Here is a 24,734-nt window from a genome sequence, read left to right as displayed (position 1 = left end):
TATATATTTTTTTGTATTCACAGTGACACCTTTGCGAGGTCCTTCTGTCTCGCAAGTTATACCTATTGAAAGTCAATGATTGATTTACCTTTTACTTTTTTTTTTCCTCTCTCAAACTGAGAAGTCTTTTTTTTTTAACTGAGTGCCATTTATTTAAAAGTCAAGAGTTTTCTTTTTTCCCAAGTGATTTATTATTGAATTGAATGCTCTGATTGACATTTGCTGCATGTCAGTCTGGTTTCTCTCTTCATGACCTAATGTATTGCTTGGGGAAACAAAATGGTTATAGACCTTTGTGAATGAATTTTCAATAATATTCCATGTGATATACACCATACACTACTTTTCAAAAGTTTAGGATCGTAAGATTGTTTTTAAAAAAAATAATACTTTTAAATCTTCAAGGACACATTAAATTAATAAAAAGTGACAGTAAAGACATTAATAATGGTACAAAATATTTATATTTCAAATATATTTTCAGAAAAACAAAAAAAGCAGCAACAGTTTTCAACATTGATAATAATAAGAAATGTTTCTTGAGCAGCAAATCAGCCTATGATTTTGTTTTATTTTTTTTTTCTGAAGGATCATGTGACACTGTAGACTGGAGTAATGAAGCTGATAATTCAGATTTGCATCATAGGAATAAAATACATTTCAAAATATATTAAGATAGAAAACAGTTATTTTAAATTGTACAAATATTTTACAATATTACAGTTTTACTGTATTTTTTATTAAATGCAGCCTTCTCCAAGAGATGTCTTTCAAAAACATTAAAAAAATCTTACCAAATTAACCGAAAAGTTTTGAACATTAGTTTGTCTTTAAATATCTATAAATATCATTTTACAACTGTTTCACTGTGTTGTTGTTAGGGACAGATGGAATTCTGTACAGGTCTGGCTGTGTTGATATAATTTTAGGACTCTTTGGTACCTCAGAATACTAATGGTTAATGTCAACAGTGTCATTTAACCAACAACCTTGAGCTGGATAGACTGGCAGATCAGAAAGGTTAAGAAGCTATAGCAGGTTGACGGAATCTGTTTTCCAGATGCTTGATAGGTTGACATTTTGTCAGTCAGGGGCACTGCAGGTCATCATCCTTCAGGTTTTTCAAGGTTATTGTATTTCACTTGCACATCGTAATACTTTTCATGCACAATTATTTTGTCTTAATTGTTTTGTATACACTTTATGGGTGGCCAAATGAAGAATATTCAACATATACTGTTTATTTTACCCTTTCTTACAGGTACTATGCCATCTGTTGCCAGCCACTTGTCTACAGGAATAAGATGACACCACTGAGAGTGACTTTAATGATCGGAGGATGCTGGATAATCCCAACCGTTATTTCCTTCTTACCCATAATGCAAGGCTGGAATAGTATTGGAATAAATGATTTGGTGAGTCACAACCGTCAGATGGTAGAGTGTTTGTGCTGATAAGGTTTGTGAAGGCAGTCTGACAGTCTGATTCTTGTAATGATGTTTCTTTCATTCTCTCTCACCTTGTAATCAAGTGTGGATTATAAAAATGCTTTATAACAAAATCCAGGGAGTGATTATGAGAGAAACTTGCAACACATGTGAAGTCTTTTTTAAGCATCTTCTCTGCTCTATATGCAGTTTTCAAAAGGCAATTATCCATCCATGCATAGAACCTAAGCCACTGTCAGTGTTTCTAGGAAAGCAATTGAAGTACGTAGGGGCTCTCATAAAGATCAGCTTTGAGGGTTGGGATGATTGAGGAGAAAATTAAATGCCAAAGTCTCAGGTAGGGAACTTAATTCATTACTTTCCAGTAAACAAACAAAAATGGCCCTGGGCGATGCACCATAATTAAATTCATGCTAGAGAAAGGAAATGTCACGTGGAAAGTATGTCTCTCTGGTTTTCATGTGCATGTTGTAAATGTAATGTTTCATGAGATTCATGTGACACCATGTCTGTTTTACTTTGCCATTTTCGGTCTTTGGAAACAGTTTTGGTTTTCTCTGCCCTCATGTATAGGATAATATTTGTGTATTCATTTTAGCTTCCTTCAAACTACATTTTTAATGAGAAAAAAAAATCTAAAAGAATTAATGAATGCTTTCTCTTTAAAGTAAACACTTAGCATTCTGCCGTCTGGAGTATCCTGGGTTATTCCACATTAATAGCTACCTATACTTCACATTTTCAGAGAAGCGTCCCGTTACGCCAAAAGCTCTTCTCAAAGGAACTAATTAGCGGTTTGATATTGAATATCAATGATAGCACGGGCCAAAGTCCATCTTATTCTGAAAAAGAAAGAAGCAGTCTGACACTGATGTGCAATTTGTTTGCAGTTCATGAGAGAAAAATGTACTGAAGTTTCTCATTATTAATGATAGGGTTGGTGTTGGGTTTATGGTTTTGAGGGCTCAGAGTAATGTGAGGAGCAGGCAGGAGAGAGGCTCAGATGATCAGTGATTAATGTTTCTCATCATAGCACTTCCTTCTGTGGATCAAATCATTAACAGTCTGTTTGTAAACAGTATATTTGTATGCATGTGTATACTTTATGGTTCTCACAGACCTAGATCAGATTTGAAAAAATCTGTGTTAATTACTCTCATCAAGCTCTCTTCACTTACAATATCTAGCCATTTAATCTTAGTTGTTGTTGATGTTAATTGTGGGGTTAAGCATGTTTCTAATGTATGTCACTAATTGCACTTTACTTAAAAGCAATAACATTTTTAATTGGAACATGGCTTCATAAAATCTGAAATGGTTTTCTGTGATTTTTAAAGGGCTTATATGACCAAAAAACAAAACAGGAAATATGTTTGTATGTATTCTACCATTCAAAAGTTTGTGGTGGATATGATGGGTTTTTTTTATGTTTTTGAAATGAGTCTCTTATGCTCACCAAGGCTGCATTTATTTGATCCAAAATACATTAAAACAGTAATATTGTAAAATATTATTACAATTTAAAATAACTGGCTTCTATTTGAATATATTTTAAAATGTAATTTTAAACTAATTATGACGTGATTTAACTGTGATGGAAAAGCTACATTTTCATCATAATTCCTTCAGTCTTCAGTGTCACATGATCCTTCAGAAATAATTTTTAATATGCTGATTTGTTTCCTAAGAAATATTTCTTGTTATTATCAATGTTGAAAACAGTTGTGCTGATTGATATTTTGTGGAAATCAAGGTGCATGTTTTTCAGGATGCTGTAGCATGCTCCGATAGGAAAGGCCTGATCTTCCTAGTGTTGTATAATGAGTCATAACTGCAGAACCGGGCAGTTCTAGCAATGTGGTCTGTGAAGTTCAACTGATCATCAATCACAACTCCAAGGTTCCTGGCTGCCCTGGATGGAGTATGGTTGACGAACCTAGCTGAATGTAGAAGTTGTGCTGGTTGTGTTTTAAGTGAAGGCGGTGGTCTTTCATCCAGCAAGAAATGTCTATCAGGCAGGCTGAGATGTGAGCAGCTACTGTCGGATCATCTGGTTGGAATGAGAGGTAGAGTTGTGTGACATCAGCGTAGCAGTGATAGAAAAATATATGTTTCTAAGTGACAAATGCTAGAGATGACATGTAGTTGGAGAAGAGAAGTGATCCAGGCACTGAGCCCTGAGGCACAGATGTTAGCTAGATGTTGTGACTTAGACACCTCACCTCTCCACGATACCTACTTGACAGGTAAGACTTGGACCATTGGAGTGCGTTTGGAGATTTGACAAGGAGGATCTGTCAAGCAGCAGACAGATCCAGCAAGATGAGTACTGAGGATTTGGAAGCTGCTCTTTCCAGTCTTAGAGCTTCAATAACCAAGAGCAGGGCAGTCTCAGTTGAGTGGCTGCAGACTGGTTGTTGTCCAGGAGTTTGAAAAAAGTTATTTTTTTCTAGATGTGCTGGATTTAGAGTGGTTTTCTTAAGCAGTGGGGTTAACCGCGCCCCTGCTTAAATTATGTGGGAAAGGTACCAGTGTGAAGAGAGATGTTGATGATGTGAGTGAGTGCAGGTACAACTGAAGGAGAAATGGCTTGAAGGAGATGAGTAGGCATAGGATCAAGCGGACAGGTAGTAGGGTGATTGGAAAGGATGAGTTTGGAGACTTCTGCCTCCGAGAGCGGAGAGAAGGAGGGAAGAATGTGTGTGTCAGCTGTTAAGATGTGCATGTCGAATTGTGGTGTGGAAAATTTGATGCTGATGGTTGTTGGGTTTTTTTTAATGAAGAATGTAGTGAAGTCATCAGCTGTTAGGGTTGATGAAGGAGGGGGAGGAGGAGGATTTGAAAAGTCAGAGTCAGAAGAATTGTTCATTTTGTCATGGTAGTAAATCATTTTAGCAGTAGAGACATTAGCAGATAAGGAAGAGTGAAGAGATTGATAGAAACAAGTAGGGCTGGGTATTGACACGAATTTCACAATTCGATTCGATTTCGATTCACAAGCTTGCAATTCGATTCGATTTAGATTCCGATTCGATTCGATTCAATATTGATTATTTTGGATATCAGGTACAATACATGGCATATTTTCTCAAGGAAAACAAATCTCTTAACTAATGCTGTAAACTATGGGAGTCAGTTGTAGCCTACTAGGCTTCATTAACCTACTATAATATTGAAGGTAAAATTGACTGATTTGTATACAAACACTAAAATTACACTTTTATTTATTTTTATAATAATAAAGTAATATGAAATATTAACATTTAAATGGTGGCTGTCATAAAAACCTGCCAGATTTATTCAAACATGCATTAAAAATTGAAGCACATTGAAAAATTATATTGAATATGTAATATGGTGCATATATTTAGCAAAATGCTCTTTTTAGAAGTTAATTTTTCTAGCTGACTAACGAGTGTATGGTCACTGGATATGGTTTTTCTGAGGTAAATGTGACGTTACATGACATTGTTTACCAGCTGTTTTACTGACGTCTTTCCATGGTTGAAACACTGATTGAGCGATTCCATGTCACATGATACGGATTTCGATAAGTTGTACTCTACCTTTTAACATACTTTCAAATGCTCATTCATGTTTATTTCGCACGGTAACTGGTATTATTAAGGCGGAAGAGAAGATCATGTGCTGCTGCTCTAGAGCTGAGCTACACCAGAGTGATCTCACGCACAGCGCCAAAACGGTATTTGTTTTTGAATTTCGTAAGAAAATGGACGCAATTTGAAATCTGAGACTTTGTTTCATATCAATAGTAACAAAGCACAAAGATTATTGCGATTTATTGGATGGGATGCGCGCTACAATGTTACATTCATTCATCAACTGAAAACAGGATGACTAATCGATTCTTGGGATTTAAGAATCGATATCGGTTCGTAAAAATAAGAATCAATTAAAATCAAGAAATCGAAATATTTTTTTACCCATCCCTAGAAACCAGGGTCAGCGGGATCTTTGATTTGCGCCACTCCCTCTCTGCAGCCCTGAGTTTAGAACGATGTTCGCAGAGAACATCAGATAACCAGGGGGCAGAGGGGGTGGCGCGGGCTGCCCTGGAGGAAAGTGGGCAGAAGTTGTCTAAGCATGATGTTAGTGTGGAGAAAAGAGTATCAGTTGCACTGTTAGTATCAAGTGATGAGAGCGGATTTGGGGGAGGAAGTGTGGATGAGACCAAAGAGGATAGGCAGGAGGGTGAGAGTGAGCATAGGTTTTGCCGAATGGTGACCTGTGGAGGAGTGTGTGTTGGTTTCTGAGCCAGGTTGAGGTTAAGAGTGAGGAGGAAGTAATCTGAAGTGTGCAGTGGAGTGACCAGTGTATGGTCAGTGGAGCAGTAGTGCATGTAAATAAGGTAAAATTGTTTACCTGATTTGTGAGTAGCCTCAGTAGATACTCGCTTGAGGTAAAACGAGTGTTGAAATCAACAGCCTGAGGCTTTTCTAGGTGGATGTTAAAGTCTCCAATAACTACCAGAGGAGTACCACCCTCAGGTAAGGATGAGAGTAATCAACTCCTCCAAGAAATTGCCGTGTTGACCTGGGGGACAATAAACAACTTACAAAATGGATTTTAATAGGGATGGTGATAGTGATTGCATGCGATTCAAATGAACTAGTGTCACACAGAGATGGTAAAGGATTAAATAAGTACCCACACCCCTCCAAGTCAGGCAAGGGGTGTGTGAAAAAGTGAAATTTGTGGAGAGGGTTGCAGGTGTGGCAGTGTCCTCTTTATGATACACACTGTACAGTATGGATAACTGCAAGACAGCAGAGCTGATGGGAGCAGCTATACGGAAGAGAGAGACAGACTTTGAGACACTCACATAGATTTTCATGTGCAGCACCTTAGACGAGCTGTCAGGGTCCAATAGAGAGTGACGTCACTGCAGTGACAACCTGAATGGATTTAATGAGGTGAATGTCACTCCCAAAAATAACCAAATAACATGATTAGGCATATATTATGAGCTGCTGTAGCTGACAACTGTAGCTGCAATGTAGGTAGTAGTCTAACAATTACAATTAACAACTACATTATTTTACAGCCAGTATCTTAAAGAGCAGGGTGGCCGATATAAAGCAGATAGCTATGGTATCACACTATTTAATTTAGAGATAGATAAGGAACTAAACACTGTAACCAACAGTGCACTCAGTAATCTGGTAAATCTGTGCACACTGGGAATCATATTTTTACATGAAGACAAGGTAGTGCTAATTTTACATACAGCACACAGTGAATATGATATGAATATGATATAGCGGCACACTGGATATAGTGCAGCATAGGTTGAAATCAAGGATTTAAAGTTTGTCAAACATGCATGCCCAGTGACAAAATAAAAGTCCCGCCTCCTACATATCGGTCAAACAGAAAAACTTATCGGCTAATGCCAATATTTATTTTAAAAAAATGTAAATAAAATAAAATCGTCATGGTTTCCACTTATATTTGCCCATAAAGATGAAATTCAAATATAAAAGGGTCAAAAGTTATCAGTCATGATGATTTGAATGTTTGTTGGTTTTTTAATCATTATTTAAATCATCACACCCTGAAAGGTTAATATGACTTTTAAAAATCTTTCCACTCCAAAGGACATCATGCATCAGAGGGTGAATTTAATTCTAGGGGAGTGTAATTAATTTACCAGTTACAAACTTAATATAACTGATATAGTGCTGTACATCATAGTATTTGAATGTCAAGCATGTTTCATTAATATGAAGAGGTGAGAGTCTCTAAATAGTGTATTTGGGGAGCAAGATATTTATAGATTCATGCCCTCTGGCTAAGTTCTCTTCTACATCTAGAGGTCCTTGTGATTTACCAGAAGAAGTATCTTAAGTAGCCACCTCTGCTCTTAAAAGGTCTCCTCAAATGGCTGTTCCCTGAAGCCAAAGACATACAGGGTCCAACCTTATGGTAATGGTAAATAATGAACGGACACAGAGTTCCTAGAAACCTAGTAAAATAATTTCTTTAACTCTTAAGGCCAATTCACACTGCACCAACAGACACATTTGTCAGGTTTTGTCATTTAGCGTGTTACCCCTGACAGCATCTGTTGGCATTGGTCGATGCTTGTTTTCGCTGATTGAACATTGAATTGGAATTGGTCTTGGAATGTCTGAGAAATTATGTGCTGTGATCTGGTGACTGTCAATGTTGATCCGTGTCTGATGGTGCAGTGTCAAGTAGCCTTTAAAAATAAAGCTTCTTCATTGGCATCTATAGTTCCATGAAGAATCTTAACATCCATGTTGACTTTCCATTGCACAGAAGGTTTCTACTTTATAGTGGAAAAAGTTTCTTCGGAAAACCAAAAATGGTTCTTCTATGGCATCACTGTGAAAACCCCCTTTTGGTACCTGTAATGTTTAGAGTGTACATTCTTTTGTGTTTGCGTAAGCTGAATATGTCAACATCTTCTTGACAGATAGAGAAGCGGAAGTTCTCCGGCAACTCCACGGTGTGTGTGTTCATGGTGAACAAGCCATACGCTCTGACCTGCTCAGTCGTGGCCTTCTACGTACCGCTCATCCTGATGGTGCTGGCGTACCAACGCATCTACGTCACGGCGCGGGCACACGCCCGACAGATCAGTATGCTGCAGCGGGCCGGAGGAGCAGGGAACGCAGACAGCGCAGACCACCAACGCAACCACCGCATGCGTACCGAGACCAAGGCGGCCAAGACTCTGTGTATCATCATGGGCTGCTTCTGCCTGTGCTGGGCCCCTTTCTTCATCACGAACGTGGTGGACCCCTTCATAGATTACAGTGTTCCTGAGCAGCTCTGGGCGGCCTGCCTCTGGCTGGGCTACATCAACTCCATGCTCAATCCCATCCTCTACGCCTTCCTTAACAAGTCCTTCCGTCGTGCCTTCCTCATCATTCTCTGCTGCGGACACAAGCGCTACCGCCGATCTTCCATCCTAGGCCCTGGAACGACCTGCACGGCCACGCAGATCAACGGCTCTACACACGTCCTGAAGTAAGTGAGACAAGAATTATATTTCCCTTGGTCTCTCTTTTCTAAGGTGGATCTGGTAACATGTACACTTGGAAAAAGGACAGATTATGGTCAGGAACCAAGGTCAGGAACATCTCATCAAGAAAATACTGACAAAAATGTCTGTTAAAAGGGTATTTTCTTTCGATACAATAACATAGACAAGACAAAAAATCCAAAAATAATTTTAGTCAATTCAGAGAAAAATTTACTAAAATGAATGAATATAACATGACGAAATATTGACTACATTTAAGTCAGCTTGAAATTGTTTTTGCCCTATCTATTTTGTAAATGCATGTTATAGATATTAATGTGAACAGTTGTCCAGAACTATGTTTCTTTTTTTTTGTAAATGTTTATTAATGTTTAATCAAAAGGTCAATCGTTTTGTGAAAATGACTGACTTCTCTCTGTTGACTTATGAAGGACTTGTCCAATAATTTAGTCTGCTTAAACCCCACCCATAATAAACTGCAAGCTCGCATTAATTTTTTATTTATTTAAACAGCCACATCTTAAAATCAGAAACAAAAGACAAAAATCAGTAACAAAAGACAACAAATTGCCTGGTCCATAATCTTTCTTTGATTTAGAGGGCTTTCACACTAGCTCTTTTGCTGCTTGCCCGGGTTTGTTTGGTTGATGTGAATGCTGTTTTCCGAACTGTACCCCGATTTAAAAAAGTGGGCTGGGGTACGGTTCATATGTCTGGTACAGTTTGCTGCTGATATGAATGCAACCATACTACATTGTGGAAATGAACATATGCTTCAGTAACACTGGGACTGATGCACTGCAAGAGAGAATGTATATATAGTTTTTTGTTCGCCTTTAACAGAAATGGACTCCTGTTTTTATTAGAACATTTGCAGTGCATTCATGACAGATAGATGACGCTTTAGAAACAAAACCAAAGGTTCAAAAACCAAAATATAAAAGTGAGGCGAGCCACGCTATGCACTTTGCCACCTTCCCCTGTGTCTTGATACCTAGCAAAAGGTGTAAACAGCTGCCGCTTTGATGACCGAAGCGGTTTGAACCCCCCCAAAAAATACAGTGTGAACACAATCCAGCGGGGGCAAAGGAAGGGGAGCAATCAAACTCAGGTTCGGGCCAAGCAATCAAAGTGTGAAATCACCCCTAAAGGTGTTCATTTTCAGTAAAGTAGAAGACTTCCAGATTGATTCATTTGCATATACTACTACTTTTCATTGGTTGCTTGGTGTATTGGCTTGCCTTCTGGTCATTTGTAGACGTTCTTGGAGCAACAGGCAGCAAAGAATAAGTCCATGTCCTGCTGTGTACACCTTTCACATTCACTGTCAGGTGTAGTGTTCTACTACTTCATCAGCCATTTCTAGTTTGCTCACCTCTTGACCTAACAACATTTACTCAGAAAACAGCAGAGCATGAACATCTGTATATTGTAGCTTCTGCTGTTATGTGTCATGGGAACATAAACCCGAGCTTTGGTCATCTCAGTTAGACTGCACATCTGCTAGAACTCTTGCTCCCCATCTGCTTTATTTTTAAACTATTCTCAGAAACAGTGTGACAGAGAAGGGTTATTGTTTCACTAAAAAAGAGCTTTTCTGTCCTGCAATGTTTTGGCGTAAAACTAAGAGAGATTGTCTATCCCACTATAAGTGTTGTTCATCCATATACTTTATCACAAAACTTTGTCTTGTCTCATAAAAACTTTAGCTGTTTTATGCAGTTTTCCAATATGTCTGAAAGGAGTTGTATATTATTTAAAAATATATTTATATTTTGCAGAGGTCCATTTCTGACATTTTTTGGAACCAAAGAACAGTTTATATTACTATTTTCTCTCGCTTTAATGAATTGATAAAAGCTTCTGCTGTTAGGATAATAGTATTTATGCTATTGGGTTTTACTTGGCAGGAATGATGTGTAAATTTAACGAGGGTACAAGATTGTTTTAATCCTAGTGTGGGAACTCGCTCTTTATAAAAAATTCACACGTTCTCAGAAAAGAAAAGGTACAAAAGTTGTCACTGGGTCAGTATCCTTTCAAAAGGTACTAGTAGGGGGTTTGGCACTGGGTAGTTCTAGGTACTTAGTTCTAGGAACTATCCACCAGGGTGGTTCCCTGAGAACTAATAGTTCCCCTAGGAACATTTTCCTGGTTGCCTTCGCACCGCCAGTAGGAACTCTGAAGTGACGTAAGCCGTGCTTGTTGTTGTAACTTTTATTTTGATGGTGCGGCAGACATTTATTTTGACGGTGCTGAGAACGCCAGAGCCTGAGCACACAGCGCTCCCATTCTCTGTCTTCATTAGTTTACGACCTGTTTAACAGTCCTGTCTAATACGTTATTAGATAGAACTGTTATACAGAGAAAGTAGACGGTACTGTATATGAAAAATTATTAGCATTTGCCGTATGGTTGATGTCCAACGTCGCTAGCTGAGCAGAAATACATTATCATGCTTTGCTTGGTCCAAAGTCGCGTTGTATTAAAGGTTCTCCTTAGCTTAAAGGTTGAGAGGTCTATTTATCACCGTTTTCCATGTGCGTAGAGTTAAGTTTGTGGAGTAAATATAAAGGCTATAATCTGTGCGTGTACACAGCGTTTTTTAAAAATGGCGGGTGCTGGTGTTTTACATGCATTCGGCTAATCAGCGTACACTAACGTCACTGGTAGTTCCTATAGCACTGGTTTAGACCCTACTCTGAAGTAGGAGCTCATTTAGTTACTTACATTATGTTTTCATAATTCAACAAACTGTTTTATCTCAAAAGGTCAAGGACTATTTGATCTGTCATGATTTAACCCTTTAAACTTTCCTGTAGCACGGCTCTCAAGTGTCACGCTTTGAGCGTGACAGTCACTCATTTCTCTCTTTTGTCACGCACTCCCGCCACATATTGTATTTCTCACGTGGAAAAACTATTTATAATATTTTTAATATGCCGCAGCGCCCAAAATTTCTCTGGCTGCGCCGCTCTCACCAAGTGCGTCTCCCCTGGAATTCTTAGTCGAGCCTGCCTCTTATCAGCCAATCAAAAAAAAAGAAAGGGGCTACACAATAGCCAATCAGAAAATAGCACTATTGTATCTGGGTAAGATTTAACGCAACAACCAATGAAAAAAAAGCATATGCTGGAATTGTTCACGTGATTCTGCTACAACGTCTTCCAAAAGTTTCATTTACCCATGCACAGAGGAAACCACTCCGAGCTCCGAGCATCACTTTGAGCACAGAGTAAGTCATGATCTCCTGTTTTAATGTTCACAACTTGTTTGACACAAACAGTGACAACTTGACTGCTGTTAGAGAATGTTTCCCAGATAATTAGCATCAGTTTTTCATGAGTGTCTGTAACTTAGCCAGCAGTTTTACAGCCCGTTCACTAACAACACCTGCTCAGAACAAGTAGTCTAGGCCTAGTCATATTTTCGTTATCACACGATGACTGACATATTGTCACATTATAAACATCTCTTTCTCCAAATAGGCTTAATAATTTTATTAGCACTAAATAAATTAAAGTGTATTGCATGTCGATGTTATAGGTCACTTTTAAAATCATGTCATATTTTATAATTATATCCTGGCCATGGATGCATTAATCATTGCATCTGTCTTTCAAAGATGTCAGGTAAAAAGCAATTAAGCATCCTCTCATTCGCCCTGAGAGGAAAGTCCCCTAAAAAGGCCTGGTTAGAGGATGCTGGTCCAGAGAAGGTGGTGAAAAGGGTAGGCCCATTAGAGGAGGAAACAGAGGAAGAGACAGTGAGACAGTGCAGGTGGAAGGCAACAAGTCCAAAAAGGCAACAAACACAACAAAACACACACTCTCTCTCTCTCTCTCTCTCTCTCTCTCTCTCTCTCTCTCTCTCTCTCTCTCTCTCTCAAAATGTCACTCTTGCCTGTCTTCAAAACAAACTTGAGAGCCCTGCTGTAGTAATGTAGGTTACAATGTCAGTGGCATGTTGGTGGTGACTGCTCTGATAGAGGTGATGTGTAGATCAGAGGATGAGAGGAGCGAAAGATGCTCTTCGCTGTGAGGGGTCTGTGGAGGGGAGTTCCCTCTGGCTCTAACCACAATGTAGCATGTTATTTTTGATACAGCAAAGATTAAAGATTTAAGACAGCTGGTCAAATCCCTCAAGGGAAATCTAGAATGCAAGGATGTAACTTGTTATTAATGCAGCCAGACATGAAAGAAAGATGTACAATATGCTGAATGAAGGCCATAAAAGACATTAATATGATGTAACTTATTGTGCTGTTGAGGAGCATACATAGTAGGGATCGACCGATATGGATTTTTTAGTGCCGATGCCGATACCGATTTTTTTTCATCAGCCTTAGCCGATGACCGATACGGGCTGCCGATTTTCTTGGGCCGATATTTGGAGCCGTTACTGCTTTTGCTCACTCAATTTACATCATAAAAATGCAAAATGATGATAACAAATGTTACAAGTCTCAATTTAAAAAAGATTTTTGAACTTAAGATTTTTATTGAACTTAAAAAAAAACAATATTTGACAAATATTAAAAACATGTGAGGTAGAACAAGTAAAAAAAAAAAAAGTTCTGTGCTGAAAATACTGAAAATAAATATTTAAGCATAATTCAAATTCTGAAAATAAATTCTGAAAATAAATATTTAAGCATAAATAAAATAATTACACTAAAATAATTACACTAAAAGTTGCTACACAGTAGCAACAAGCAAGCAGCATAATAAACGTCTGTCGTTGCTATGCAACCATGAACTGCGCTCTCCATGATGACGAGGAAGTAAGGATTAATTTATTTCTAGCCCTTTACGACTACATATATTTATGGAGATGAGAAATAAAAACCCGCCCTGTCCAGCTATGATCAGCTGTTCGGCCGAGCTTTCGATGTTGTCATGGAAAGGTCAGTTGTTTTTTGTCACATGACCTGCGTGCGCTTGCGGCATTCTGAAAAGTTTAGATGTTTTCATCTCACCACGGCATAGGAGCGCCTGGACAAACGAGCGCGCTGCATCGCATGCGTGTCACAACCGCGTCGCTTCTTTTATGAGCACACGTCCAAACCTCAGCCAGGTGGTCGCTGAATAAAACTCCCACAAATATCACGGAATCATGGAACAACGTCAGCATTATTTAATCCTATGACCATCACAGCTGTTCGTAACAGCTGCCGTATGCATATGGATAGCCTCAAAACTTAGCTATTTGCAGCTCCCTAAATACAGTGACAAGCAGTTTTATAGATGAGGCATTCGGCATTCGCGTTTTCCATTTGGACCCACAAACTTGCTTAGTTGCACGCACATATAGAGCAACGTGTTTCCACTTTCAAAGTGTATGGCAATATTTCAGCTAAGACAAACAGTTAAAAGATGCTTTGAAAGTTTAAAACTTGCCGTTGTCTTGAACAGGCTTCCAGCACTGTGTGGGAGGGGCATGCATGGGCTGCACGTGAACTGCAGTGTCTCCAGCAACAGAGCTGCCTGCGGACGCCTGTCTGTAAATAATGCCGGGAAAAAACTATCGGCGAACGCAGCAGCCGCATATCGGCCGATACACGTCAAACCCGCAAATATCGGCCCGATATATCGGTCGATCACTAATACATAGTGGCAGTGTGGGAGCAATAGACCATTTTTCATTTCAAATATATATATTTTTAAAGATCATATTTTACAGCATACCAGAGCAGTGACACATTCTTTTGTCTTTTTTTTTTTTTCAAGTAAAATGTACAGCATGACATAAGGCATCTTGCATAATCTTGCATATTGGGTCACTGTGATTTTGCCAAGTAAGATCATTGAACAGCATTCCTGTCTGAAAATGTTGTCCTAACCATATCCCTATCCTTAAACCTAATCCTACCCTAATCCTAGCTCTTTATTACAGCCAGTAGAATAGGAACTTCCTGGTTAAAATGTGATGCTCACAATCATTTACATGTATTTAAATGCTCACAAAGATCTATTATCAGATGATTTAAATAAACCATCTGGATCTGAATTTTGCAACGCAGCACTTGAACCGTAAATTTGTTTCCACCACAGTATAAAAACAAAATGAAAGGATAATTGCAACTTTTTATTTCACAATTCTGACTTTTTTTCTCACAATTGCGCGTTTATATTTTGCAATTCTGACTTTATAACTCGCAATTGCGAGTTTATATCACGGACTTAAAGTCAGATTAGCGAGATGCAAACTCGCGATTGCGAGATTTGTTTTATTTTATTTTTATTCCGTGGCGAAAACAAACTTCCATATTACTAAGTCACAATTTAAAGCAGTGAAAAGAAAGCAAAAGCAATACTGTTATCAATAATAAATGAATTATTTATTTTTTCAATAATTTATAGTTAGAGTTTGGCATTTTTTAATGCTTTTATGCACAGTTTGTTGGTGACATTTAGTGGTAGGCCTGCTGGGAAGAGGCCAAATGAAAATATTCTGATTCTCTGTCAGCAGCTTTCCATAAAGATCAGTGCTGCTCTGTTTGCCATATGTTTGGCAAAAACAGTCGTGGTAATAATGAGCACACTGTGAATATTGGTGTCTCTTCTCATTCTAATCATATGTTGCAAGTCTTTTAAATCACTTCATCCAAAGAGATCTGTGGATTTTGTTTCCATGGAGACTCCAATGGACTCCCTCCATTTAGACAATGTCTTTGTGTTTGGCCATCTCACACTACACTTTGGCATAGGGAGGCAGCCATAATGCATTTGTTAATCTATCATTTAGTTTCTGCATTTTAAAGAGGATGAGTGAAATGGAAGTTCTTCCTAAACGAAAATGGAATTTGAGTAGATGTAACACTCCATACGGATTAATCTGAAAACTGATAAGATACATGATTCATATTTCATTTAAATTAATGAAGCTCTTTTTTGTTTAATAAAAAGTTTTTATTTGTATTTTGAGTATTTTCATTACAATTAAGTGCATTTATGTATGTAATTTGAATTAGCCCACTCTAATGTATGAAAAAAATAATGATAATGGTAACATTTTACATGAATAAGCATGTACTAATGATTGAATTAATACTTACCTCAACATGAACTAATAAGTCAACACATTAACCTTAGATATGACCGGAGTCATAGATGGATTCATGCACGAATAAAGGCAACCTTAACTATGTTAGTGCATATATATGTAATGCATGTAAAGTTCAAGAGAACAGCAATTATTTGAATAATAAATCTTTTATAACATTATAATTGTCACTTTTGATTATTCTTATGTGTCCTTGCTGAATAAAAGTATTTCTTTCAAAACTATATCTTACACGATCACCCCAAACTTTTAATCAGTAATGCACATTACAGTATTATTTGTTGTACTGCATTTAAATGCTGATTTTATCAGGATTTATTTTTTCTCTCTCTCTTACAGTGATGATAAATATTTTGGGGTAAATTTGCTTAATTGTCTTGAATCTTAATGGTTCTAAAACAGTCTTAATTTTCTTGCACAATATTTTTTCCAATATGTAAACTGTAAACCCTAATAAGTTGGCAGAACTAAAAAAAAGTTGAGTCAATCATTTTTTTTAAGTTAACAATCTCCAAGTTTACTGTTTATTTTCAGCTTAATATAATCAGTTATTGAGTTCCCTTATCTTTCTATAAAGTACAATGAGTGATACAATATTTGAGTGAAATAAACTAATTTCATTTGGTTAATTTCTTCGTTCAGGTTTACAGTATATGTCCAGAAAAGCCATTTGCTATTTCCCTTTTCTGTGACACCTATAGTTGGACATGGTCAGAATAATGTGTTTTGACAGTGTCCAATGTCCTTTCTGCTTCAGGTCTCTCTGTGACCACTCAAACCAAATGATTCAAGGGAATGAGACACACTGCGCTGTCAACAGTGTGGGCCTTATAGGGACAGCAATTACAGAGTGGCATGTCACTGTCATTTCCATGTCACAGGCCTTATGTCCCAATTTACTGATATTTCTTTCTCCTTGTCTTATTTTATTTAAAGGTGCTCTAAGTGATGTCACGTGTTTTTTAGGCCAAACATTTTTTTGTCACATACAGCAAACATCTCCTCACTATCCGCTAGCTGCCTGTCCCCTGAACACACTGTAAAAAACGCGGTCTCTGTAGACAGCCCAGGCTCCACAAACAGCAACAAAAACAAACTGGCCCAGCCTGGACCACGAAACATAACAAACAGTGTTCCAGCCAATAACCGATAAGAATGATTTGGGGGTGGGGGTTGGGGGGTTAGTGCGCGTGCACATGAAGGGGGGTGTGGGGAGTGGAGGAGAGAGAAGCATAAAGAGGGAAGTTAGCTGGAGGAGAGAGAAGCATGAAGAGGGATGTTAGCTTGAGGAGAGATGACAACGACTAATGTTAAAAATTTGGGGTGGGGTGGAGATGAAGAGGAGGGAGGGTCATGCTAGCCTCCATTTTGTTTGACAATACTTTGAACGTCAACAAGAAGTGACTTCACCCAACGTCACTTAGAGCTCCTTTAATTATTATTACTTATAAATTAAAGGTGCAAGCGCTTAAACAAATACATGGTATTAGTATACATAATATTATTAAAATGATTCACGATATTTCTTAATGCTGTTATTACAGTTTTTCTGAATTGCTAAAACACTAAACCCCATTCTCTGAACCAAATTCTCAATAGCCTAAACAAATTTGTTGAATAAATCACTCTTTCTGTAAAACATTAAACAATTTCAGGTAGTTAAAACACTGTTTGCAAATCTCATGCACTCTTTTTTTTCAAAACTCTAAACACATTCTCACTCACTAAAACACATTTTGCACTGTGATGCACTTATGTTTCAAAATGCTAAACACAGGTAGGCGAAAGTTAAACACAACTGCAACACAGTTGTCATCGTTTACACACAACGGCTCAAAATTGTTCACACTTATTTCTAATGATGTGACCAAACCAACTGTACATAAGTGAGTTCAGAGTCCCACAATTTACTCAAAATGTTGCACTGAATGTGTATACCAACAATGGATGGAAACAATATAAGAGGGAGAGAAGGAAGAGGATGAGAAAGAGGAGGTGAAAAAGCAGGAAGAGGATGAGGAAGAGTGGTGTGGAGAATGTTGTCAAGGCTGGATCTGCTTTAGGCTTTTTCCCTTTACCTGCAGAGATGACAGTGTCTGAGATGTGGAGAAACTCCTCCGGTCGGACCAACATGAAGACATGATGCTGAAACAGAATCAATCTATCTCACTGACCTTGATTTTGTAGTTGCACATCTCTTCTGGGTCTACTTTACAGTTTTTTCCAATTGCTAACACACAATTTTGCAAATTAGGCTGGTTTTATCAAAATACTTAACACAATTCACAAAACCACACACCCAAACTGCAAAATACCTAATATTTCCTGCAAAATGAAGCACTGCAACCAAAACTACATATAGCATTATCAAAATCCAACTTTTGCACGAAATGGCACACACTTCATTCATATTACCAGATATTTGTCTAACCAACTACACACTTGGGGATAATGACAATCACTCTCATGCTTTGCCATAAATAGTTCAAATTGTAGAAAATTCTTCAGATTGTTCACATGCACAGAAATATTTGCAGATACACACACATGCTTTTTCACCAAACAAGTCAGTGCAACATATGCACAGCAGATATATTTACATTGCACTGAACAAAAATATGCTCACAAAAAAACAGTAAACTGAAAAATATTGAAGTGTTAACAATTAACCATTGAGGTGTTTGGCCAGGTGGCACATGTATTGGCCAATTAGCTCATGTAGTGTCATTTTGAAATGGCTTTATGTCAGATTGTTGTGTCTTATGCAGAGTACCGTGTTCAGTGCATTTAAAAAGTGCCTGAAAATGTGTTCAGACTTTTGGAGACTTGAGAAGAGGTTTTGCTCTCTGTGTGTCATTAAATAATTGTGCTGTGCATGTCATTTTAGTGTGTTAGCAATTGGAAAAAACTACTATAACATGCTTTTCATTTAGAGTTTTTTTTTACTGTAACCTTTTTGGCTTTCGCAGTTAGGTCACTTAAATCATTCTTAAAAAAGGAAGACGGGTTCGTAGTTTTGCCGAAAGTTTAATCTATCAACTAGCTCCACTGGTGGGAAAACGCTCTGGTTGATTGTAGCGATATCCTATTGCGTGCAGAGGGAATATGAAAGACAACCGTTTATCCCGCCCCTCGGATTGAGCCCTGCCAATGGTGAGTTCCCAGACCCAACATCTTGATGTGGGTCTGGTTTGCCAGGCTAAGAGGTTCTATGAATGTGGTTTGAAAGTTTTGTGTTTAAGGTTTTGAGAAATTGAGTGATGGTTTCAAGAAATGTGTTTTAGCAATTCAGAAAAACTGTAAACTAAAAATGAATCAAAAATACATTTTTGAGGGTTACTTGTTCATCAAATCCATCTTCATGCATAAGCAGCTGTGCTTCAGTTGCTTCATCAGCTACAAACAATGCAAACAGGATGTTATGTTTGCTTTAACTGGTGGGGACTGCTGGTGCGCTATGAGACGTGTGAACTTAACAGCTTTTATTCTTCCCCAAACGATTCCAAACTATTATGGTTATATACAGAAATCATTAGTGCACCTTTAACTAAACATTTAAAGCAGTCCAATTTATATCAACTGTTGTGATAGAGCAATTTTTTCATACTAAACTAATACAGATAGCAGGAACGTTTCACTATCAATGTTAAAACCCAAGATATTAATATAGCCTTCCAGACCTCCACAGCATACAAACACACCAGATCAGAGACACTGGCTGTTCACCCAGCTTGAACAACGAATCCACAGATGTTTGAAAGTCTTCAAAGGCCTCTCCACCAAGTTGTTATCTAAATATGTCCCAGTGAAAACGGGTCCAGATCGGGCTGTGCAAATGACTGTAACGGCTCTTCAGTATGTCCTACCGCTCTTTGTTTTTCACAGCCCTTTGGAAACCTGCCCGGGACATTAATCTTGGAACTGTTTCCAAATGGTGGTGCTGTCAACATGTTAATCTGGCTGATAAACATTGGAGTGAAGTATGTTGGGATCTCAGGGGCTCTGCCGGAGACGCTGGAGGCAGGAGCTGTGGGACAGGCAAATGAGTTTAGGGATCCAGGCAGATTAACACAGACGACACAGATCTAAACACAGGCCTGCTGTCTTCCGTCTTAATTATTTAGTAATTCACCCGCAGCTCAACATGGAGATGTTAAACTCATCTGGGCAATGAAGACTCCTCTGGGTTCTGTCTGAATGTCTGTGTGGCAAGCGTGGACTCAGGTTTTGTCAAGAAATGATTGCTGATAAAGATCAGCACTGTAAGGTAAATGGGTCAATGACGTAATGCTCATTTTGCATTTTTGCATCTATTCATTTATTTAAAATACATAAAAAATTGATACAGACTGTGACTTTAAAACATCTCTTCTACGTCTTAAAATCAGCAATTTTAATTTGTTTTAAAATATATTTTTATATTTTTTTTACGGCCCAGAGATTACAGCAGGCCCAATATTATTATTAAACATTTGTCCACCAAATTAAAGTGTGTTGTAATATCTGATTATTTGACTTTATGACTTACATATCAAATTATGTATCCAAGAAAAAAATAAGGGGCAAGCGTGTGTGTGTGTAGGTGGGTGTTATTATTGATTATAATCTAAAAGTCACTGAAGGTTTTTGCAGTGTACTAAACAAAAACAAAAATTGTCTGTAGTGTATTGCATATTACTTTGAAGATGTAAAACATCTGTATTATATATACTGTACGTATGCATACATTAAGACTCTAATTTGTTTTGTGGAGTGTTCAATGCATCTGTCTAATAACTGGCATCAGCTGCATTACTTTAATTAATAATCAGTAGTGATGTAGTTCAGGCATTAATGACTGCTGTTTAATGCTTGTTCCTTTAGCTGTCATAGAATAATAGCCGGGTTTCTTTTGCAAATCCTAATATATATCATTATTTTTCATGTTCAGCTTTGGTGCAGAGAGTACACACTACAAATGTAAAGGACCCCAAACACACAGATCAGCTATTCACTTCAAATTGTTGTGAAAAGATCTCAGTTTTCAACAAAACATTTTTCCCTGTTGTGTTATTCACCGGCTGTTTAACTGAAGCACATGCAGAGCAGAAATATTCACTGAGTAAGCAGCACTTGCTTTAGAAACTCGATTTAGTAAAAATGCAGGGTCATGAATGCCTAGAAATGCTCCAGGGTCCTGATCTAACATCAGCACTATTTTTTGATCTAGTGGATTCTTAATTGTTCTTTCAGTAGGACTCTCTCAGGACAAGAGCACACACACCTGATTCAAAATAAATGGCAACTTTTGTGTGCATGGGTGATTTAATGGAGGCCAGGCAGAGAAGTAAATGTGATGTCTGCTGCTCTGAGAGGTTTGTGTTTGTGTTGGGCTGAGGTCTCTGGCTCATACAGCATGTCATAAATCACCCCTATTAAGAATTATATGTGAAAGTTATGGTTGGCTTAATGAGGAAGCCCAATCATTTCTGACAGACTGCATCAAAATCCATCCCTAAAATAAACTCGCAGACCTATTATATATAGTCAATGATGTGACAATCATTATTCAATGGAATTCATACAGACAGTGGCTTGAATACAGTCATCTTTTATGATGAAATTTTCAATTTCTGAATTAAAAGTGTGTGTAACATAGTCCACTGAAGGCGAGTTGAATTTTATTGAAAACGTTAACAGATACAAAAGCAACAAAAGACTTGACAAAGCGTGAATTGGCTTCACTTTACTTGAAATAACATGAACTAAACTTGAAACATAAAACATTACACTCACCAACAATGGGTTACACGCCTTAATATGGCGTTAATGGTTAATGGGCGTAAAAGTTAAAAATGTCTAGGTGATGTAAAAAAAAATCTCATAAAATTCTGAAATTCCTGAAAACAAAATTTTGGCATTAGTAGTTTGCCATGATATTATTATTACTTCTTTAAAAATATTATAGAATAATTATATATAATAATATATAATAAAAAAAATGTCTTTAAATATTACATATTAATAATTAATATTAATATATCTATATATTAATATTATTTATCTATATATCAATATTAAATATAAATAATCAATATGATTGACTGTGATTGTCTGCCTAATCATAGTCAATGTGGTTTGATTTTTTTAATTTGTATGGGATTAGTTAGTCAGTTGGATTAATTACTTATTAATCTTTTTTAATTATTTATAATATTTACTATATATTTATTATCAAATTTTTTAAGTTGTACATTTCTAATATATATATATATATATATATATATATATATATATATATATATATATATATATATATATATATATATATATATATATATATATATTGTGTAGTGGTCAGTAAATAAATACAGTATATGTTTTGTTTTGTTTTATTTGAAAATGATACAGATGCTTTTGAAAAATGTACCAATGAAACCAATATTAAAAAAGGATTTCATTCCTAGTAACCTAGCACACACATTTATAGGGAGATTTTTCAGGGATTTCACCTTCCCAGCATCCTAGACATCCGTATTTTGTCATTGACCCATAAACTCATTATGCACTGAACACATTAGTGGTTTGTGAGAGATGAGGGCATTGAGCTGTATCTGAAATGAGGTCTGGGGAGGCATGAAACCTACATATTACACACAAGCCTCTGCACAGTCTGCTGGTATTCACTTGAGATATCAATCGTTCGAACGTCTCATAGGGCACATCGCGATGAACCAGTCAGCACATTTCAGTGACAGTCTGTTTAAAAGCCGTCTTCTTCCTGAAAGATTAGTCCTTTCCTCACCCTGACACCCCATCTACATAACAAAACTAGACCAATCTAGGTATAAACAACAAAGCTGTTTACACTACAAGTTTGTGATGCATTGATTTTAACTGAAGTGTCGCTTGTAGATTACACTAAAACCTAGTGCCCTTCCTACCTAGCATTTTAAGTCATCATAATGTAGAAAGGTGGGTCGCATAATTGTAGTGTTGTTAGCTTAGCATTATGCTAATGTTAAACTCAATTGCTATCAGGTGAATCTCCCATGCGCTTCAGGGAGCAATGCTCTAAATCTTAAACAGCAAGGCAGCTAATTAGGTGAAACTTTGCCCTGTGCAAACTTTAGCACACAGTGTGCGTGCGAAACAAAGTTTAGCTACATAACACCCGGGTGGCGCTACTAAAACCAACAGCAGTTTTATGCGTTAGCTGCGCTTGAGCTGCAGTGATATATGAGTTTCAGTGAGAGACAGATTACATGCATGTCTGCGCGAGTGAGTCCTGTCTGCAATGATAGAAGTGCGTTTCACGGCACAACACGCAGCCAGTGCCGATGACAGCTGGCTTTTGTGCACGTCATCAGCTGTTCAGAAGCAAACTCAAAACTCAGTCTAATAGAGAATTACACTTCCACTGATGCCAGTTCAAATTCATGCCTCATATTTTAAAGGTATAATTATTGTCTCCAGCCCCTATAAAAGCATCCAGCTTGCAGTGTTTTTGCCTGTAACATTAATATGATGTATGACCCATGGAGTTTATGAAGGGAAACTGTTAAAGATGTTTTTGATTACTTTAGCCGTGGACTACGCAAAGGCCCTTTCACACCAAGTGCTTTATAACGAAAACTGTAATGATAACTATTAGGGTTTTGGAGTCACGGTTCGATAGGAGTTTGGTATAACAAGAAAAAGAAAAAAAAATCCCCAGTGCTAGGTTTCTTTTTATTTATTTTGAACAGACAGTAGTGCAAATTAGAATTTGTTTCAACTAGCGGCATTTAGTCCCCCCTGAGGTAGTTGGTGCAGTACAGCCTCCTTTAGTGTATTAAGCACTAAGCAGTAAACAGAATGCACTCTGAAAAAGAGTATTTGGTATTTGGTCACAATCAGCTACAAAACTGAAAAGCATCTCTTGTGTTATAAAAGTACAAAATAAATCAAATAATGAAAAATAAAACTTTTTGCACTTCTGTAGTCTTTTTCTACCTAGCTTAAAGGAGAACTCCGGTCAATTTTAACATTGAGCTCATTTTTTTTGTAAATTTGGAGTGCTGTCAATACAGAGAACAACGACAAAAATCGGTGTTGCCTACACCGTGTTATGCTCTTTTTAAAATTTGCACCCTGTTGACTTCAATGGGACAAGTTTTAAACCTGCTTTTAGCCTCTTAACATCCTTGATGTTCAAGCCTTGTTTCTTCATCTTCTGCTCTTTTTTTTACTGTTGTGGTGTTAAGCAAACAGCGTTGCATTACTGTGTGTAATGTACCGCCCCCTTCTGGATTGGAGTGTGGATCGCCTGTGACTGACTGTATTCGTCGTCTGACTGTATGCACCGAACCGTGACATGGTTTGGAATGAATACATGTACCGTTACACCCTAATAACTAAATTAGCGTCCACACCAAGCGGCAACCTTCCAGTCTCTCTTGAAGCCAACACGGAAGTGACTTAAACTGCAATTCATCGACTGGCTGCTAGAGACAGGCTGCAAAAGAGAGTCAATCCCATAGACCCCCCCATGTTAATATGCACAACTTTACAGCAGAAAAAAATATGTTTACAGCCTGGTACAAAAAGTGGTTTTGGTCTATATAGCTAATTTTGCCATTCATGAAAAATGTGAGGGGGGTGAATTTTTTTATAACTCATCCGTTTAAATTATATTAAGCCTTAAAGTTGTGCATAATTAAGGGCGTGGCCACTTGAGTGACAGGTGGATTGCCACTGCTGTCACTACTAGCCGTTGTTAGCCGTCACGTCACCTCAGCAATCCCGCCTCTTTGCCCATTTTCGCTTATCCGGGTGTGACGCACGGTGATGCACTACCAATATGGCGCTGGCCGCCTCTGCCCACTTTGGGCTTCAAAAATGCTCTTCAGAAACCTATGGGTGACGTCATGGACACTACGTCCATTTTTTCTTTTACAGTCTATGGTCCACACCAGCATATGATAACACTCTGTTTAAGCTGTTATAAGTGCAGACTACAGTTATGTCGTCTGCCGTTTTAAATTCTCAAGCTCTTTAAAGCCAGATGGATTCTGAATGAAAAAGCTGGCAAAAATCATTCTGAAAGTGATTTCAACAATATCATTCATCTGTGTCGTTATCGTTCATACATGTCGTACAAGTTACAGAGGGTCGGCGTAAATGAGGCCATCGTATTGGATTTGCATTTGATGAAGTATTTTCCCGCT

General features: G+C 37.7%; 1 protein-coding gene across 2 annotated transcripts in view; it reads left to right on the top strand.

The window, feature by feature from the left end:
• The window catches only part of htr4 (5-hydroxytryptamine receptor 4), a 109,651-nt gene that overhangs the window by 55,352 nt on the left and 29,565 nt on the right, over nucleotides 1–24,734 (top strand). For both annotated transcript variants that reach the window (XM_079891946.1, XM_079891947.1), the window contains exons 5-6: nucleotides 1,262–1,415; nucleotides 7,909–8,465. In XM_079891946.1, the coding sequence (XP_079748072.1) occupies nucleotides 1,262–1,415; nucleotides 7,909–8,465 (711 nt within the window). The remainder of the gene's footprint in view (nucleotides 1–1,261; nucleotides 1,416–7,908; nucleotides 8,466–24,734) is intronic.

Source organism: Squalius cephalus (genome assembly GCF_949319135.1).
Source record: "Squalius cephalus genome assembly, chromosome: 14".
NCBI classification, from domain to species: domain Eukaryota; kingdom Metazoa; phylum Chordata; class Actinopteri; order Cypriniformes; family Leuciscidae; genus Squalius; species Squalius cephalus.
The sequence above is the reverse complement of the archived record's forward strand: the minus strand, read 5'-3'. Positions and strand labels throughout refer to the sequence as shown.